General features: G+C 45.2%; 2 protein-coding genes across 11 annotated transcripts in view; one reads left to right on the top strand and one right to left on the bottom strand.

Moving 5' to 3' along the window:
- The window catches only part of NUMB (NUMB endocytic adaptor protein), a 190,378-nt gene extending 177,430 nt beyond the window's left edge, over nucleotides 1–12,948 (top strand). For 4 of the 10 annotated variants that reach the window (XM_024133961.2, XM_028496130.2, XM_028496128.2 and 1 more), the window contains 5 exons: nucleotides 3,131–3,335; nucleotides 5,391–5,684; nucleotides 7,654–7,803; nucleotides 10,034–10,180; nucleotides 11,338–12,948. In XM_024133961.2, coding sequence (XP_023989729.1) covers nucleotides 3,131–3,335; nucleotides 5,391–5,684; nucleotides 7,654–7,803; nucleotides 10,034–10,180; nucleotides 11,338–12,053 — 1,512 coding nt within the window. In that variant the 3' untranslated portion in view covers nucleotides 12,054–12,948. The remainder of the gene's footprint in view (nucleotides 1–3,130; nucleotides 3,336–5,390; nucleotides 5,685–7,653; nucleotides 7,804–10,033; nucleotides 10,181–11,337) is intronic. The other 6 variants (XM_028496132.2, XM_028496129.2, XM_028496134.2 and 3 more) reach the window with 4 other exon arrangements.
- A 147-nt stretch (nucleotides 12,949–13,095) lies between these two features.
- The window catches only part of PAPLN (papilin, proteoglycan like sulfated glycoprotein), a 34,800-nt gene continuing 28,383 nt past the window's right edge, over nucleotides 13,096–19,512 (bottom strand). The window contains exons 25-26 of the mRNA XM_028496127.2: nucleotides 18,443–18,609; nucleotides 13,096–15,856 (exon numbers count right to left, since the gene is read on the bottom strand). Of these exons, the coding sequence (XP_028351928.1) occupies nucleotides 15,672–15,856; nucleotides 18,443–18,609 (352 nt within the window). The 3' untranslated portion in view covers nucleotides 13,096–15,671. The remainder of the gene's footprint in view (nucleotides 15,857–18,442; nucleotides 18,610–19,512) is intronic.

The following is a 19,512-nucleotide window of genomic DNA, read 5'->3' as shown; positions in this document are numbered from 1 at the left end:
TGGTAGTGTATATATGTCCATGCCACTCTCTCACTTTGTCACAGCTTACCCTTCCCCCTCCCCATATCCTCAAGTCCATTCTCTAGTAGGTCTGTGTCTTTATTCCCGTCTTGCCCCTAGGTTCTTCATGACCTTTTTTTTTTTTTTTCCTTAGATTCCCTATATATGTGTTAGCATATGGTATGGGCGTATACCCTGAGAAAACCATAATTCAAAAAGAGTCATGTACCAAAATGTTCATTGCAGCTCTATTTACAATAGCCAGGACATGGAAGCAACCTAAGTGTCCATCAACAGATGAATGGATAAAGAAGATGTGGCACATATATACAATGGAATATTACTCAGCCATAAAAAGAAACGAAATTGAGTTATTTGTAGTGAGATGGATGGACCTAGAGTCTGTCATACAGAGTGAAGTAAGTCAGAAAGAGAAAAACAAATACTGTATCCACTACATTTTTAACAAGTACGTGCTGTTACAGCACTTGGAAGTGCCTAAACTAGCCTGCTTTCACTCCTTTTATTCAAGTAATTCACACTCTTGGTATAACCCTACCACTCACAGAGCAAGATGATTGGCTGAGATCCAAGGTCATTAAAGGAAAGTAAAAGTTCTCTGGTGACGGTGGCTGCTAAACTTTATTTGAAACTTTTCATTATTAGAACTATTTTCAAGATCCTTACATGCATCTGTTTGCTAATTCATCTGGGTGGAAGATATTGGCATTTGAAAGGCGCTTATAAATTCATTTACAAAGCGACTCTATCACAAGAACTGAGTGGGAGTATATTTTCAATTAAAAAAATAGAAATACTAAATTATGGTACAGTGAACTATGCTAGAAATTGTTACATAGTAGAAATTTTGGTTTTGTTTAAAAGTAGAGAATAGGGACTTCCCTGGTGGTGCAGTGGTTAAGAATCCGCCTGCCAATGCAGGGGACACGGGTTCAAGCCCTGGTCCAGGCAGATCCCACATGCCACGGAGCAGCTAAGCCCGTGTGCCACAACTACTGAGCCTGCGCTATAGAGCCTACGAGCCACAACTACTGAGCCCGCGTGCCTAGAGCCCATGCTCTGCAACAAGAGAAGCCACCACAATGAGAAGCCTCTGCACCTCCACAAAGAGTGGCCCCTGCTTGCCAAAACTAGAAAAAGCCCGTGTGCAGCAACGAACACCCAATGCAGCCAAAAATAAATAAAATAAAATAAATTAATTAAAAAAAAATAAAAGTAGGGAATAATCGAGTCTATCATTCTTCATCTAAATTACCCAAAATTCTGATATGAAAGACAAGTCTCTCAGATGATGATGATCTTAATTATAATATAGCATTAAGTGTTTAATTACTGAGTTTTTAAACGTCCAGACAGAATAAGGCAGTTGTAGCCATTCATGACTACAACTCTGTGAACTCTTGCTAAGGTTTAACCTGGAAGGGAAGTGGTGGCCATACTCTAATATTGACCAAAAGCTTTTTAAAAAGCAGTTGTATAAACAAATATTAGGAGCTCAAGCTCTGAATCAGATATGGGTTCTGTTCCTCCTTCTGGTTCTTACTAGCTGTGGGATTTGGGGCAGGTTATTTAACATTATTTAACATTGTCTAAGTCTTAGTATCCACTTCTATAAGATGGAGATGACAGTTGTGGGGACTAAATTTGGTAACAAGTATAAACACTCATAGCATAGGGTCTGGCCCACGGTAACTGCTCCACTTCAAGAGCTTCTGCCATAAAGCCTAGCAGAAGTAAGTTTCCTTGGCCTATAGTTCTGTCCTTGTAATAGAGCTGTGTTCAAACGCACACGGGTTCTAAAATTCTTTCGGTCCTCTCTCCTGTTTCACCCTTCAGTGCCTATTTTTGTATCATCCTACTAAGAAGTTAGATAGAAACTCATGCAGATTCATAAAGAGTGAGTCTGTCAGTCTTTAAATAAGCAGTCATGTGAGATCTTACAGTTTAGTCATGTGAAATCTTTGGGACAAAAGCATTTCAGACATTTACCTCTCCTTATGATATCTGATATTGGCATATAAAATGCAGTGAAATTACTTACTCAGAGCATATGTAGGAGCAGCTGCTTACATGGTATGATTTTGGAAACTCCACAGAGGTTTCCCTGTTCTCAGATATCTCTTCTCGCTGTTAAAGACGCCAACAGGTATTATATCATCTCTAACTTTTTTATTCCACAATTAGGGATATAGTTTAAAATACAGATAACCCTGGTAAAAAGTAACCTGGTAAAAAGTAAACCTGGTAAAAAGTAACCCACCAAATTTATTAAATTTACTCTAGGTAATCCAGTGTATCTTTAAAACAATATTTAGTTTACATAAGCCTTCCTCTCCTCCCACACACAAAAAATTCAGGTTTATCTGTTTAATTCCTTTCTAAGTAGAAAATGTGGGTGAAAACATGCTTTTACTTTTGCCTGTGTGTGGTTGGGAGGTAGAGTTGGGGTTTGAGAGAGGTAGAAGAAGATACGGAAGTTATGGGAGAGAGCCTACAAGCACTGAGGGCTCAGATGCGGGGGGGAGGAGCATTCAGAAAGGGAGACTGAGAAAGCTAAGCTTTCCTTTGCCTGATTGCTTCTCATCGCTGCAGTTGTATTTATTTATCTGAAGTTTTAAGTTTGCGCCTTTTGTTCCTAGACATGTTGATAGTATATTTAAGCTCTGAAATTTGCCCTGCCTTTCCAGTGGTTTCTTAGAAATGCTTGGTAAATATTCCTATTATTCCCCTAAATGGCAAGTAGAGGTTTGTGTGTCAAGACTTAGGGCTTGGAACCTTGAGCAGTGTCTTCTAAGCTGGTGACCAGAGTTAACGTGAGTGACAGAGGGACCTGACTAATAAATAAGAAGTGTTGGTGGCTGCTCAGAAAGCACCGCTTACCGATGGTCGCTTTACCCAGTGCCTACTACAGTAAAGGATCATAAACATTACCTAAGGTAATAATTTATTTAGATTAATTTGGCGTATTAATATACTAAAATCTAATTTTAAGCTGGAGTTCTTAACATTTTGCCTGTGTGGAAACAGACTTATTTTGTGGTCCAAGCTAATTTGTAATTTTTTACACCATAACTCTAAAAAAGTTTTTTAAACCTTCTGTTACATACAGGGTGAAAGGCTGAGCCACGCAGTGGGCTGTGCTTTTGCAGCCTGTTTAGAACGTAAGCAGAAGCGGGAGAAGGAATGTGGAGTGACTGCTACTTTCGATGCCAGTCGGACCACTTTCACAAGAGAAGGATCATTCCGTGTCACAACAGCCACTGAGCAAGCAGAAAGAGAGGAGATTATGAAACAAATCCAAGATGCTAAGAAAGGTACAATCTGTTCTACTACAGTGTGTGTTTATTTAAACAGTTTTTCCCAACAGGTTAATATTTGGAAGCTATCAGGGGCAAGCTTTTTCATGGTCAAAGAGAACTCTTAGCAATATATGAAGACCTTAAGAACAAAGCTAAAAATCTAAACAGAGTCCTTTCCTTTAGAGTGGCTTCAAAGTGTTTACTCTTCCCATTATGTTAAACTACCGGGGAAGCTGAGAGTGCAGTTGAAGAAGCTGCAAAGACATTCAAAAGCAAAATTGGGAAAACCTGCATCCTCGAACAGATTTTTAAATTCTGATGCATCTGATCTCTGTGAGAAGCAAATGCTATCAAGGACCTACATTTTAAAGGAAGAAGTACAAGTCCCAGGTTTAGGCTGCAGAGGACCCACTGATGGTGATGCTGGGTGTAAATGCAGGCAGAAATTTCTCAGTGATACTCTTCTTATTCGATTATTACTGTTGTTTTAGTGCTTTTGTGAAAAAAGTCCACAGATTTTGAGACGCTGGCCCCTCTTTTTTCCATAGCCCCATTAATTTTAGTGTGTGGTTTTGCAGAATGTGGTTTTTTTTCAGGTACCCATAGCAGCATAGCAGAAATGCCTGTACAAGCATTCAAGTCACTCAGGAGGCTGTTGTCTAAAGTTGAGTCAAGTGTTTTTAGAACTGAGTGATAGGGCTTAGGGAAAATGCTTTGCATTCTTGTGTATAACTAGGGCTGAAACCAACAAGGAATATTTTGGAATTAAACAGTTCGGTTTAAATATATATTAATATAATTTTGCTAATTTTTTACTATATTCTTTCAATTCTAAACCAGCCATTTTAGGTAACTTCATTAATCTAATACTGACCCAAACAGCTCTAATTTTTTTTTTTTAATTTATTTTTGGCTGTGTTGGGTCTTCGTTTCTGCGCGAGGGCTTTCTCTAGTTGCGGCGAGCGGGGGGCCACTCTTCATCGCAGTGCACGGGCCTCTCACTGTCCCGGCCTCTTTTGTTGTGGAGCACAGGCTCCAGACGCGCAGGCTCAGTAGTTGTGGCTCACGGGCCCAGCTGCTCCGTGGCATGTGGGATCTTCCCGGACCAGGGCTCAAAACCCGTGTCACCTGCATTGGCAGGCAGATTCTCAACCACTGCACCACCAGGGAAGCCCCATAACAGCTCTAATTTTTAAGCCAAAAAAAGGATACATATTTTTATTTGAAATTAAATTATTGATTGTGATTTTTTTTTCATTTCTTATAAACATTTGTGCCAGGATACCAAAGAATAAAAAAAAAACATGCTATTTTATTTAGAAAATGTAGTATGTATACCTGTTATTTAGTACACTTCAGTGATTTTCAGACTGGATGCGTATTCTTTAATACCACTAAAGAATACTTTTTGATACACACAGCAACTGCCAAAATGGTTGAGTCCTAGCATCTACAGAGGATAGTGAGGGGAGGGGAGTAGAGATTTACCACAATCAGAATGGGACACAGTGGGTACTCACATGGAAACAGTCTTGTATTTATGTTTACTCCAATTTAAAATTTTACTTCTGTATGCTTTTATTCAAATGAGCCACAAATGCCTAATGTCCATGTCTGCTTTATGACATTCTTTAACATCTAATCAAACTTATGCTTCTTTAGACCTTTCTGACTCTGCCACTCCTAAATCCTCTCCCCCAAACAAAAAAGCAAACAAACATTGAAAACTGTGAACCATCATTCTTTAAGGGACCTTATGCTAGGAGTTCATAGGTAGTTTTGTTTTGTTTTGTTTTGTTTAATCTTGTTCAAAGTCTTAATCACTGCATGGGAATAAAAGATCTAATATTTGTGTCTTAGTAGATATACCATGTGACATGTAGTAGATTACTAAACATTTTATTTGTCTGAAAAATAGGAGATCTGAGCCCCGCTTCTAACCTGTCTTTTAAGAGACATGGTGAAGGAGATGGGTAAAAAGACCTAGAAGAGTTTTTGAGTTCCTCAGCGATATAAGCTCAAATTATTTGAAGACATTGCTAAGGTCCTCTTTCTCTTGACTTTCTTGAGCTGAAACAGATAAGACAGTTGTTGGTTCATCAGTGGCCCCTGGCAACACTGCCCCATCCCCATCCTCTCCCACCTCTCCCACTTCGGATGCTACTGCCTCTCTGGAGATGAACAATCCTCACGCCATCCCACGCCGGCACGCACCAATTGAACAACTTGCTCGCCAAGGCTCTTTCCGAGGATTTCCTGCTCTTAGCCAGAAGATGTCACCCTTTAAACGCCAACTATCCCTGCGCATCAACGAGTTGCCTTCCACTATGCAGAGGAAGACTGATTTCCCCATAAAAAATGCAGGTAATGCAGCATCCACCTAACTCACTGGGTGCTCTGGCACTGAAGCGTTACCATCACTTCCAGTGGAGTCACTGATCCCATCAAACTAGCCACCCCTCTTTCTGAGGCTGGTTGGTGGTTACATATCTTGTATCATTTCCCATTGGAAGAAAATGGAGATTCATGGAGAGGGACGTGAGTCGTTCATTTCTCTTCAACAAGTAGGTAACAGAGCTATGATGGGAATTCCCAGCCTGAGCTACAAGGTTTGTGATTTGTCCTGATGAAAGTGTACCTGCTTCCAAACATCAAGGGTCTCAAGTTTCCATTCTTATTCTGCCATTTGGGACCCAGCAGGGAATTAATTTAAAAGGCTTTGGAAACACATCCAGTTAAATAGCATTACTGTCAGATGTACCAGAAGAAATGGATAAGTTCTCAATGTCCTTGTGGCTGGTTGGCTCCATAGGGAGGAAACTCTAAACGGGTCTCCTGTATAAATCTAAGATCTGTTGTTCATCAGAGACAGTGGGATTGCTCACACATATTCATTACCTTTCAGAACTGCCACACAGGCCTTTGTGTGGCCTGTGTACAGCTGAGCCAGCCCTGGTAGCTCTATCTTCATCATAAGATCCGGAGCTAAAGTGTCAGATCTGGTCAGTGCTTTTATTGGGCCCTATTTTACTTCACTCTGAGACATGTTGAGCTAGTGCTATAACAGAATCTGAGGAAGCTCTGTCTCAATAGGGCACTCCCACTGCTGGTGGTACAAAAGTACAGAGAGTTAAGTTCTTTGATGGATAAAACTCAGCCTAAAGAACAGTTAAACTAGATGATTACTGAGGGTCTTTCCACCTCTCAACTCCTGTAAAAACTGAAACTCCAGATGCTTCAAGTAACTCATTTTCAGTCTCCCTCTGGAGCAGATGGGAAACAAAAATGATTATTCTCTTTTCACAGTTGAGCAAACAGAGGTTCAGCACATATAATTAGCTTCCTCCGTGACACAGAAGTATCCCAGCGTCAGTTTTTTTTTGTTTTGTTTGTTTGTTTGTTTATTTTTGGCTGTGTTGGGTCTTCGTTGCTGCATGCGGGCTTTCTCTAGTTGCAGTGAGCGGGGGCTACTCTTCGTTGAAGTGTGCAGGCTTCTCATTGTGGTGGCTTCTCTTGTGGCAGAGCACGGGCTCTAGGTGCATGGGCTTCAGTAGTTGCGGTACACGGGTTCAGTAGTTGTGGCTCAGGGGCTCTAGAGCGCAGGTTCAGTAGTTGTGGTGCACAGGCTTAGTTGCTCCATGGCATGTGGGATCTTCCCAGATCAGGGCTCGAACCCGTGTCCCCTGCGTTGGCAGGCGGATTCTTAACCACTGCGCCACCAGGGAAGCCCCCCAGAGTCAATATTAAGAGCAAAGCCTCTGGAGTCCTGGACCTCAGTTCACTTTTTCATGTTATCACAGCTCAGGTACTTGGTACTTTGGAGAAAAATGAGAGTGATGACATTGTCGTAGTTTATTACAGAGAAAAGGACTGAGCACCCACTGGTGCCCCTGACTTTAACCCATTTTTTGACGAGTCACTGGAGGGTTGCAGAACTTAACTCAGACCACAGCCTTGGGACCTGGTCGGAAGACAAACAGGTTGTAGATGTCTTCCAGAAAGATCTTACTGACTGAACATCTTGGCACAAAAAGAGAACAGCAGGTTCTCAGCAGTGTCACACAGGAGAGGAAATAAGGAAATCTGGGGATTTGCAAGGGAGGAAGATAGACCTTAGTACAGGAATTGTTATCATTTTATACCTTCTCATGTGAAAAGCCAGTGAATAGTGGTCAGGAAATTTTTTGAAGCCGCTTTTATATCCCCACCTGACAGTTGAGTCTTCTCCTTCCACAAATGAAAGATTCAGTGTAAAGTGCCACCTTGTGTGATACTGTTCTGTTTGGGGATCGTCCCGCTTTTCTGTCTGAGCCATCTTCTGTTTGTCTTGCAGTGCCAGAGGCAGAAGGGGAAGCGGAGAGTATCAGCTCCCTGTGCTCGCAGATCGCCAGTGCCTTCAGCACACCCTCCGAGGATCCCTTTTCATCCGCCCCAATGACCAAACCAGCGACAGTGGTGGCACCACAGTCTCCTGCCTTTCAAGGTTGGTGCCCACTTAGCCTGCTCACCTGTTCTCTTTGAAACTAGTACTTTTATGACACTGCTCACTAACTGTAAGTTGGCATTCTGAGCTTCCCAAGACTTGGTCATACCCACTAATTTCCCTGTTTGATGTTATCTCAGAATCGTTAAATTTCCCTATTTGATAGTGTCTTTGTGCTTTGTTCCCCCTCCTGTGTCCTGATATGTCTGCATTTGTCATTTTGCATGTACCTACCCATCTGTCATCCCATTCTATCAGGAGCATCTATAGTCCCAACCCGCTGCTTTATTTGCTACTTAACTGTTAAGAGTCAGAGTATCCAGCCAGTTCTCCAGAAACAGCAGTCATCAGAGTTGGTTCTAGCCTTATGCTTTCTTTAGCACAGTGGTTCTCAACCTGGGGTGATTTTTGACCCCTCAGGGAAAATTCGGTATCCATTATCTGGAGACATTTTTTGGGTTTCGCAATGTGGTAGCGGGTGCTTACTGTTGACCTCCTGGTAGAGGCCAGGGATGGCAGTAAACATCCTTCAGTGTACACAATAGCCACCCTCACAACAAAGAACAATCTGGCCCAAAATATCAGTGGTGCCAAGACTGGACTCATCTAGTCTCTACCCTGTCACAAGAGGCCCATAAAGAAAAAGGTAATTCAGTTCATTTCATTTTCCATAACAATTATCCTAAAATTAGCCTTTGTGGCATTGAAGAATTAGTAAAAGTTGTTGTTTTCAGAGATACTGAATTAATAGTTGGTATTGACTCAAAGGTCAGCAAAGAGTTTATATAACTTAAATTACAGACTTTTAGAATTTGAGCTCCTATAATTGATCTTTCTTCATTTCTTTTGGGAGAGAGCTCAGAAAAAGTTTTGCTGTGGAGATGTTTTTTGCCTGCTCTTATTGAAAAGCTACAGCATGCTTTTCCTCTAGGAGGGAGTCTCTTTAAAAAAAAAAAAAAAAAAAAAACCTTAATAGTCATGTGCACCAAGTGGCTTTTCATTTCATCTAACAAATATTTATACTACCAATAATAATAGGCACAATTTATTGGGCACTTAGCACAGTGTCTGCCACATACATCATGGTAAGGACTCATGCATTTTTTTGATCTCATTTAATCCTCACAACAACCCTTTGAGGTAGGCATCACAGATGAGGAAAATGAGGCTCAGAGAGGTTAAGTAAATTGCCCAAATCACACAACCAGGATTTAAACCCAGGTCTTTCTGAATATATTTCCTGTTACATTCTACTTACTCTGTGCCTATTTACAGGGCAGTGGGTGTACAAAACTGAATAGAATATAGACCTTTCCCTGCCTTTAAGGGGCTCTCAGTGTGTGGATAAACTAGTCTTTTAGGCAAGCCCTGGGTAAATCATACCAATGCCATAAGCATAGTTGCTGAGTCCTAAAGAGGGACTGATTGGTGTAGGGCAGGAGAAGGTGCCTGCTTGTCTGTTCCATATGAAATATAGAGAGCTAGGCTAAGGAATAGAAAGTGATGGAATAGATGTCTGGAGTAAAGGAGCAAGGGTTAGGAGATTTTAATAAAGGGAGACAGGAAAGAATAGTAGGTGCCTTGCGATATTACAAACATTACTGAGGGGAAAAAAAACCTTTAAAAAAGATGAAATTAATTCTGTAGCAAATTAAAAAATCATTAAGCATATGAAAACATATACCAAGTTTGATTTTTCTCATCTGTAATATGGGGGTTTTGAGAGAATTAATTGAGATGATGCACACTAAAGTACTATTAGCCTAGTGCCAAGCACATAATAAGGAATTATTGTATTTAACCATTGTTGTTATTGTTGGCATAATTTGATCTTTTGGAATAGTGGTAGGAGAAGAAAATACTTTATCTATATCATTATGCCAAAGGCTAAGCTGTATCTTAGAATAATTAGATTTTTTCCTGCTTGTAATACAAAGCAGCTCTGTTCAACTTAATTTGAAGTTGTTTTTCTAGTCTTCATTTCCTCTCTCTCCATACACATATTTTCCTAAAAGAGTCATACAACTTTATCAGTACACCCATTTTAATTACAGCCTCTAATTCCCTTTGCCAAAAGGTTTGTGTATCCATTGCAAATGGCATGGTTATCCCACCACCAACTTTTCTGTCTTAGCTGTTCCACCAGTATTGCACATTGGCCTGACTGATGGGGCCGCCTGTACACCCTGCATGAATTTAACTCCATTGGTGTTGTCTGCTCCCATTGTAGCTAATGGCACTGACTCAGCCTTCCATGTGCTTGCTGCTAAGCCAGCCCATACTGCTCTAGCACCCGTAGCAATGCCTGTGCGTGAAACCAACCCTTGGGCCTATGCCCCTGATGCTGCTAACAAGGGAATTGCAGCCACACATTCGGGTAAGGTGACCACAGATGGTGGTGAGGATTCTGGGATCAGATAAGTGACCCTTGTTCAAAAATCAGCCATTTAGCTGAGTGGGAACCAGGGAGGAGTCCTTTTAGGAAAAGTATGATCCCTCTTGAAAATAAACTACTACTAAGAAAGGATGGTGTCACAGACATAGAGAACAAACACATGGATACCAAGGGGGCAAAGGGATGAATGGGGAGATTGGGATTGACACATACATACTACTATGTATAAAATCGGTAACTAATGAGAACCTACCGTATAGCACAGGGAACTCTACTCAGTGCTCTGTGGTGACCTAAATGGGAAGGAAGTCCAAAAAAGAGGGGATATATATATACGTATGGCTGACTCACTTTGCTGTACGGCAGAAAATGACACAGCACTGTAAAGCAACAATACTCCAGTTAAAAAAAGAAAAAAGAAAAAAAGAAAGGATGGTGTCAGAGAGGAACTAAAGAGGTTAGGTTGATAGTTCTTAGGACTATAGAACCACCCATAGAGCTTCATAATATCCAGATTCCTGGGCCCTACCTCAAGAGAGCCTATCCCTGGATGTGGATCCGTGGCCATGCCTGTAGGAAGAGACGACTCTGCCTCTTACAATGGCAGGCCTACAAAAAAGGCTACAAAAAGCACCTTATATTTGCTTTTCTATACTTTCTAGTTTTTCTATAATGAACATTTATTAACAAAAAAAATTTTTAATAGTATTAAAGGCAGTTCACAACATATGTCTGGAAGCCAGGAAGGGGCCACAAATTACGGCACCAAGTCGCTGGTTATTTTCTTTTCATTCTGTTAGAGCAGAAGGTAAATTACCTCGGGCCCCTTAGAGTACGTGCAGGCCACAGCAATGGTGGGGATGGGTTCTGATGCCAGCCAGCAGCCTTGGTTCGATGCAGTTGAGCCATATCTAGCAGCTTCTCAGTGTGGCTGAGATAGCCACATGGTCTCATGGGTTCTCCCTGTCCTACCGCAAAACCTGGTAATAGAGACTTCCCTCCCACCTACCAAAACCACAGAATATCCCACTGGGGGGCTTGTTCCACGTTAGGCTCATTCAAATAGCCAAGATTATCCGGTGAAGAAAGAAGCCCCTAATAATTCTGATTCTCTCCTCTCTTCCTCTCGTTGGTTCCAGGGACCGAGTGGGGTCAATCTTCTGGTGCTGTCTCTCCAGGTCTCTTCCAGGCTGGTCACAGACGCACTCCCTCTGAGGCCGACCGCTGGTTGGAAGAGGTGTCCAAGTGCGTCCGGGCTCAGCAGCCCCAGGCCTCAGCTGCCCCTCTGCAGCCAGTTCTCCAGCCTCCTCCGCCCAGTGCCATCTCCCAGCCAGCGCCACTTTTCCAAGGAAATGCATTCCTCACCTCTCAGCCTGTGCCAGTGGGTGTGGTCCCACCCCTGCAGCCAGCCTTTGTCCCTGCGCAGTCCTATCCTGTGGCTAACGGGATGACCTATCCAGCCCCGAATGTGCCTGTGGTGGGCATCACTCCCTCCCAGATGGTTGCCAACATGTTTGGCACTGCAGGCCACCCTCAGGCTGCCCAACCCCATCAGTCTCCCAACCTGGTCAAGCAGCAGACATTCCCTCAGTACGAGACAAGCAGTGCTACTGCCAGTCCCTTTTTTAAGCCTCCTGCTCAGCACCTCAACGGTTCTGCAGCTTTCAATGGTGTAGACGATGGCAGGTTGGCCTCAGGAGACAAGCACACAGAGGTTCCTGCAGGCACCTGCCCAGTGGATCCTTTCGAAGCCCAGTGGGCCGCATTAGAAAGCAAGTCCAAGCAGCGTACTAACCCCTCCCCCACCAACCCTTTCTCCAGTGACTTACAGAAGACTTTTGAAATTGAACTTTAAGCAGTCCTTATGGTTTACGTATTTTGTCTGTACTTAGGCAAGGGCGGAGGGTGGAGGTCAAAGGAGCAAAGGGGACTTTGTGTTCCCAACCAGTATGCTTTTCACTAATCCCAGAGGTCCCCCGGAGCATGTCCAGGCATAGAGTGCTGAAGGGGTGATTGAAAAAAGTGGAGAAAACCATTCCTAGAGAAGAGCTGTCTTGCAGTTAGACTAAAGAAGTTAAGGAAATGTTACCCTCTGCCCCCCTCTTCCTCCCTCAGCCCCTCACAAATCTCTGGCAACAGAGAGGCAGAAGTATCTGAACAGGAACCTGTATTCAAAGCACATTTACTGGAATATAAAACACAACGGGAAGCAAAACGATCTCCCTTTGTTTTTCAGGCCATTCACCTGCCTCCTCTCAGTACTGGCCTGTCTTAAAGATCAAAAACAGGGTGGCCTGTGCTTGGGCTGGGGACAAGAGGCAGGCTGTGCTGCCAGAATTCCCAGGAGGGCGCATCAGGAGCCACCCAGCAGAGCTATATTTTAGGGGTAAAGTTGAGCTTCCATTTTGAGTAAGAATAAATATTATAAATATATATCAAAAAGCCAAAATCTTTATTTTTATGCATTTAGAATATTTTAAATAGTTCTCACTATTAAAAAGTTGTATGAGTTGTAAGTAATCTTGCCAAAGGTAAAGGGTTAGCTGTAAGAAATTGTACATAAGATTGATTTATCATTATGCCTATTGAAGTAAAAAGAGGAAGGGTTGGAAGTTGCAGACGGGATCCCTAGCTTACGTGGTATCATTTACTGTAAGTAGCACATTGCAACAACAATCATGCTTATGACCAATATAGTCAACTAGGTTGTAGTTTTAAATAAAGAGCAGTATTGTCCTGGTTTTAAACCTATAAAGAAATTCTAATGTCATTATTTTAATGGAATCAATCTAAATAGAGAATATGTATTTTCTTCTTATATTGCTGCAGTTTCCTTATGTTAATCCTTTGTTTTAACACTAAGGTGACAATGACATAATCATATCCATAGACAGGAACACAGGTTACTGTGTTGGTTTGTCGTGTAGGTCTTGGTGGGTTTTGCTTTGTCCTTTAAGTTTTGTTCCCACGAGTTTTGTGGGGATGGAGGTTCTAGTTGTATTAGCACTGCGTGTGCGTGTGGGTGTGTGTGTGTCCATCCCTCTCCCTCGCGGTGAGCAGAACATCCCATTTGCCAGTTGCAGCCACTTGACCTCTGGTAACAACATGAGATCCCATCTCATTTTTACTTTTGAACGTTGGCCTTACAATCAAATGTAAGTTATATATATTTGTACTGATGAGAATTTATAATCTGCTTTAACAGAAATAAATGTTCGTGGTAGAAGCTTCTGGCCATGAAGGGCTATTCTTTCCCCTTTATTAGCAAGTGAGTTTTGGTTCTTTTTGGTCTTGTCCTCTCTCCATTCTACTGCCGCCACAGATCTCTAGGTTGATGGCTAGAAAATCTTTCACTGGGACTAGTATATTCTTAAAATTCATATTTGTATCCACACTTTAGGCTTTGGTTGTTCCTAAGCGCATCTCTGATGTCAGATTCTTCTTGCTCAAAAAGTGCAGACTTCAACCTGGCAGCTGGTTAGAGATACAGAACCTCAGCCGACCCCAGACCTAGTAATCAGAATCTGCTTTTAACAAGATTCACATTCTGAGAAGTCGGGCTGGAGCAGTGATTTCCAACTTTGAATACATATGAGAGTCATCTGGGAGATTTTAAAATCCTCATGCCTGGCCCATACTCCAGACCAAGTAAATCAAAATTTCTGGGCAGTAGAACCCCAGGTTCAGTTTTTTAAAAAGCTCCCAGCATGGAAGAAGGTTGAGAACCACTGGTCTAGACTGAGTTTTACTCTCACCTCTAACCTTACTCCACTACTCTGTGACTAGTTCCAAGGAGAGTTAGTTAGCTGACCTCAAACTCACTCACCTTCTGAAGTGTCACAAATTTGCCAAATACTAGTTTAACTAAAGAATGGGGGAGTCCAAGAAAGTAGCCCTTATTTTCCAATTTCTACAGCAAAACCAGCCATGGTTAGGGAAAGGGATGCACCTCAATATTTTTTTACAATGAAAAGAAAAAAAGACGTGTGCCGCCACACTTCTTTTGTTGAATGAGAGGTAGACCAAGAAGAAGTATCGCTCACCCATGATGCAGCTGTTTGTCTTTCCCAGCCAGTGTGTTTGTTGGTAATAAAAAAGTCACCTTTCCTTGTAATGCCTGTCTTTCTTGTGTCCCAGAAAAACCTGTTACTAGGCCCAGCCAGTCCTCTGGAGGATGTGTAGAAGGTTAAAGTGGAAAGAAACTCGGAAACTCACTGAAACCAGGCCTCTTGATTTAGCAAGGAACTAAGAGGCTCCAAGAGAAGAAGAATGACCTTTTCCATCTCAAACCATTTCTGAAACCACTTCCCTGTATTACATCGCCCTCCCCTCCATTGGTTCCCACCCCCATCCTGCTGGTGCTGTTTTTTATAATAGTGTTTTTGTTTTATTTACTTATTTTTGGCTGAGTTGGATCTTTGTTGCTGCAACGCAGGCTTTCTCTAGTTGCAGCGAGAGGGGGCTACTCTTTGTTGCGGTGCGCGGGCTTCTCATTGCGGTGGCTTCTCGTCGCGGAGCACGGGCTCTAGGCACACGGGCTTCAGTAGTTGTAGCTCGCGGGCTTAGCTGCTCTGCGGCATGTGGGATCTTCCTGGACCAGGGCTCAGACCCGCGTCCCCTACACTGGCAGGCGGATCCTTAACCACTGCACCACCAGGGAAGCCCAACAGTCTGGTTTTTAATCTGGCAGCAAGTATTTTGCATCAGAGATTACGGCTTGAGGAGAGGCTCCTTGTTGGTCACTGCACCGAACAGGCCCACCTACTCCATGCAGGTGTGAGATGATCCTCATGGCCTGGCTTTGCATGTCCGCCTCGGGAGGAGGGCTCCAGCCTCTTGATGAAAGGAAGGAGCTTTTCGAGTTCTTTCATACTCAGATAATGATGCAGTGGCTGCTCTTTCATCCCAAATCCCTATACTGAACCTCTCATTTATATTCCACTTCGTCGACAGTTTTCACAAACATCAAGCTGTTAATAACCATATGCACAGATGGGATTTGAAGCTGGTTGCTCTACTACCTAGAAGGGCGAGAGAGACTAGAGCAATGAACTGCTGTTTGGACCCCAGATGAGACCTAGTTCTAGCAAAGTATGCTTCCCTCACACAACAGGAGTTAGTGTTCCCGTGGAAGATAGGTATTAACTTTGAGATTACACACCTCCCCACACAGCTTTAAATGAAGTGAGAACCCTGGTAGCTTCCTTTAAAACACAGTGAACTGATCCTGTATAACAAATTATAGAGGGAAGTTGTAAAGTGAAGGGTGTCCTTATCCAAACAGATGCTTCTTCTTGACAACTCAGCAGGCGCGTGTGGTACGTCAGAGAAGCAAGCACTGCTGGGACTACAGAGGGAGGCTGCCGCGGGTGCTCAACAGCTGGAGCGGCTTTGAAGAGGCCAGTGTCTCCGGAGGAGAACTCCCTTGGCCAGCCAGACGGGGACCAAGAGCCCGTCTTCCCTTCTCCCAGCCCTATGAGTTGTATCCTTGCTGCCAGATGGGCTGAGCAGGAGGCTGGACACGGGAACAGCTGGCACAGCAGAAGCTGGAGTAGTACTCATTGCCGCAGAGCTGGGCCTGCAGGATCAAATCACAGTTGGCCAGCTCCGGCTGGTCGATGCACTCCCTGCCGGGGTCCCTCGGCGCGGCGGCCAGTGCTGCGAGACAGCGGGGGAGAGAGAGCGGTAAGAAAGCTCTGTGTAGGCTGAGAACTCTGCCCTACCATTTCATTTCATTTCATTTCCCTGAAAGGAAAGTGCCGTCACTCTGTAACCTTGTGACACCTGTATGTACAGCTATGGGAGGGCTCTCAGTTTCCACTGTCACTGGCCTCACTTCAGCATGCAGTGGTCCTCCCCTTCTTTTGCAGCTTCCGCCCGGTGCACAGCCCATCACAGACTCCCAAATATTGACTGCCTGGACAATTAAACATCTCTGGAAGTTAACCCCCTGCCCTGACCATCGAGACCTGAAGAGCTGGACGACACTGTTGCAGCCTCTGGATGGGGCAGATGAGAGAGCAGGGTCAGCCCTAAGCACAATTTTGAGTCTGCAAAGGCTGTGTTCTCTCTTTCACTGCTGGTTTCCTCCTACCTCAAAAGTTTTGTGCCTTCAGTAGCCCCGTCTTAGTCACTTAGTTCCCCATCTTTCCAATTTTTCCACTTCCCCCAGAGGCAGCAAAGAGTATTAGGCAAGGTGATAGGAAGACAGGCTGTGAACTGTGGCACTGATACTACATCGAGCACAAAGCGCTGGTTGCCTCCCCCTCTGAATTTACTGGAAGCTTCGGTATCTTATAAATCCCTGTGAGAGTTTCATCCTGCTGCTTCATCTTAGCACTGAAGTGGCCTTTTTTTTTCTGGAAGGGGCTCTCATGACTCGGCTTAGGCCTGGGCAGCACCTCCCTAAAGTCACCTCATGGGGCTGGGGATGGCCTACTCCATGCCCTCTCCCCTGCTTCCTCCCAAAATACAACTGAAAGACCAAACCTAACAAGTAGACGGCTGTATACAGGCTTGGTTTATCGATAATACAAGAGTACAAACTACTTACATTTACATAAAGAGCAAGCCATCTATGCCTATTCTTAAAAATCATAACTTTGGTATCAACTTTATCTCAGCCATTGCAGCCCTTGGACCCATCACGGCCAGAGGTGAGGAGGTGCTGGGCTTGCTGGTGAAACACACTGGTTGCCTGGGCGCCATCATGGCTCTGCCACTTCTAGCCGGGGGTCTCTGGGCAAATTAATATTACTGAAGCTGTGTCTCAGCTTTCTTATCTGAAGTGGAGATAATAATAGCACCTGGGGCACATAGTAACCATGGCTAGAATGTGAGCACGTAACTTTTGCCCCATAGCGGTCCCACTCACTTAGAAAAGTGTGGGTGACCCCCCCCCGCACTGTTTTAACCCTACAATATTTTCTGTTTCTCACCCTAAACTTTTAGGCAAAAGGCTTGAGAGGTCTTCACAGTAGAAGTATGTCCCTTACACCAGAGTGTGACTAGCTCAAGGCCCCCCACCCTGATTTGAACACTGCAGTCCCAACATGCCACCAAACCACGAATAGGGCACAGTGAGACAGCCTCAAGCAGTGAAATGCTACAGAAAGCTTAAATGGGTGACAGCAGATAACACGCAGCCTAATCGATGGAACAAACACTGTTGAGGGAGGGAGATAGCTTCTCATCAAGAAAGGTCCCCTCCGCCGCCCACAAAAAAAAAAAGATTAGCAACGCTCGTCTAACGGGGCGGGAGAAAGGTAGCTGGACTGAGGCCATAGTGTCTTATCCAGGAAGGCAGTCACGACACGCCACGTCAGGAGCCCCGCCAAACTTCAGCATCGACCAAATTTCTGAGTACAATTTAGCTTCCCAGGTAGAGATGTCTATAGCTAATCACAAACATGCAACACTGTTAAAGGAGGGCGGGAGATAGCTTCTCATCAAGAAAGGTCCCCTCCGCCGCCCACAAAAAAAAAAAGATTAGCAACGCTCATCTAACGGGGCGGGAGAAAGGTAGCTGGACTGAGGCCATAGTGTCTTATCCAGGAAGGCAGTCACGACACGCCACGTCAGGAGCCCCGCCAAACTTCAGCATCGACCAAATTTCTGAGTACAATTTAGCTTCCCAGGTAGAGATGTCTATAGCTAATCACAAACATGCCCATCTGGATCCTCCTAACAGCTCTCCTTCTCACATAAATCTGCCTTCTGGCCTGTCTCAAGTCTCGTAAGTTTGGTAAATACACAGACAAGGATCTATTTGCTGGGCAGGACAGAGGTGAAGAGTGGCCCCTGCAGGACGGTGCTTCGGCCAAGGCAACGCCTTCGCGCAGGCATGTACTCCGTCACCGAGTCTCTGAGCACCTGGTGATGCCGAGCACTGCGCTGGGCCGTCGCCGTCTGAAGGAGCTCACGGACTGGAAGCCCACTGTCAATCCCGCTCACTAAGCAACATTTCTACCAGACCTCAACCTCTAGCCTGGCCAATTCCAGCCTCAGCCCCACAAACAGGAGGCATCCAGGCTGACCAGCACGGAAAGGCCCTGGCAGTTCTCTCCCAGGGCTGTTTCAAGCCCCACGACAACTGGCCTGCTCCAAGTCACACTACCAGGAACTGGCAAGGTGAGGCAGGATTTGGAGTTGAGTCCCTCGGACTGCAGAGCCTGCCCCTCCGCATTCTGCAGCAGGCAGCCAGCTCTCAAGGACAAGCAGATGCCTGGGGTAGGCCTTCCTTACCCGGTGGGGCCACCTTCACCTCGGTGCTGCGGCTGACCGCCTGGCTTCCACGGTAGGCGCTGCACGTGTAGGAGCCCTCGTCCCTGGCCCGCAGGTTGTGGATCAGCAGTGTGCCATCCGGGGACTGGTGGACACGGTGGCCATCGGCCCGCACCGGCAGCCCGTTCCTGGAGGGGAGAGGACGCTGGGAGAGCTGTCCAGGCCCTCATCTGCAGGCCCTGGGAAGCTGTGCCAGCCCTCCCGGGGCCGGGGGAGGAGGTCATCCAAGGCCACTCCAGAGCCAACGACTCACTCTTCGCGGCCCCTCACCTTAAGGAAGGGATGGGTCTGGTACCAAGATGATAGACCAGCAACGCCGAAGCAAAATACCTCAGAAGTGAGGTGGACTCAACGCCAGCTGATCTAAGTGACTGTAGATCTGCCCCTTATCCCCACAGGAGTGTCACTCTCCCTCTTTGTGTTCCTCTAAGCAGCGGGATGAAGGACACGAGCATCCCTGCCTCCAGGGAGGTGGGGCGGGGTGCAGGTGGTAGGGGTGCCTTCCTAAGGAGGACAGCTGGCCGAGGCCTGACCTGAGGGTGCGGAGGAGCAGCTGGCTGACAGGGAGGACACGGGGACTCGGGGGTTTGAAGGAAGGCCACGGCCGGAGCGAGGAGAGTGGGCGTGGAAGTGCGCACGGCTCCGGTCGGGAGTCTGGACCGGATCCTGGGGGTAAGCGAGGGGTGTGAGCTAGCAGGACTGACAACGCCACGTGTGCTTGGGAAGGATCACCAACCGCAGCGTGGGGCAGGGACAAGCCCGAGGGCAGAGGCCAGGTGAGTGGCTGCCGCAGGTGTGCACACAGGTTGACGAGACAGACAGTAAAGCAAAGGGACCTGGGTGAGGGTGGGAGGTGGGGGAGAAGAAGAGATCAAGGGTAGCAGGTTCCTAGCTTGGTTACTGGGCAGTGGTGGTGCCCCTCCACTGTGGGGAGATCCAGGGCAGGATGAGGAGTGAATGGTGAGGTTATTTTCCCCCATTTCGCATTTTGGGTGCTGTGGGACTCCGGGAGGCATCAGATTTGAGGTCTG

The sequence above is a fragment of the Physeter macrocephalus genome, chromosome 11 (genome assembly GCF_002837175.3).
Source record: "Physeter macrocephalus isolate SW-GA chromosome 11, ASM283717v5, whole genome shotgun sequence".
Lineage (NCBI taxonomy): Eukaryota > Metazoa > Chordata > Mammalia > Artiodactyla > Physeteridae > Physeter > Physeter macrocephalus.
The sequence above is the reverse complement of the archived record's forward strand: the minus strand, read 5'-3'. Positions and strand labels throughout refer to the sequence as shown.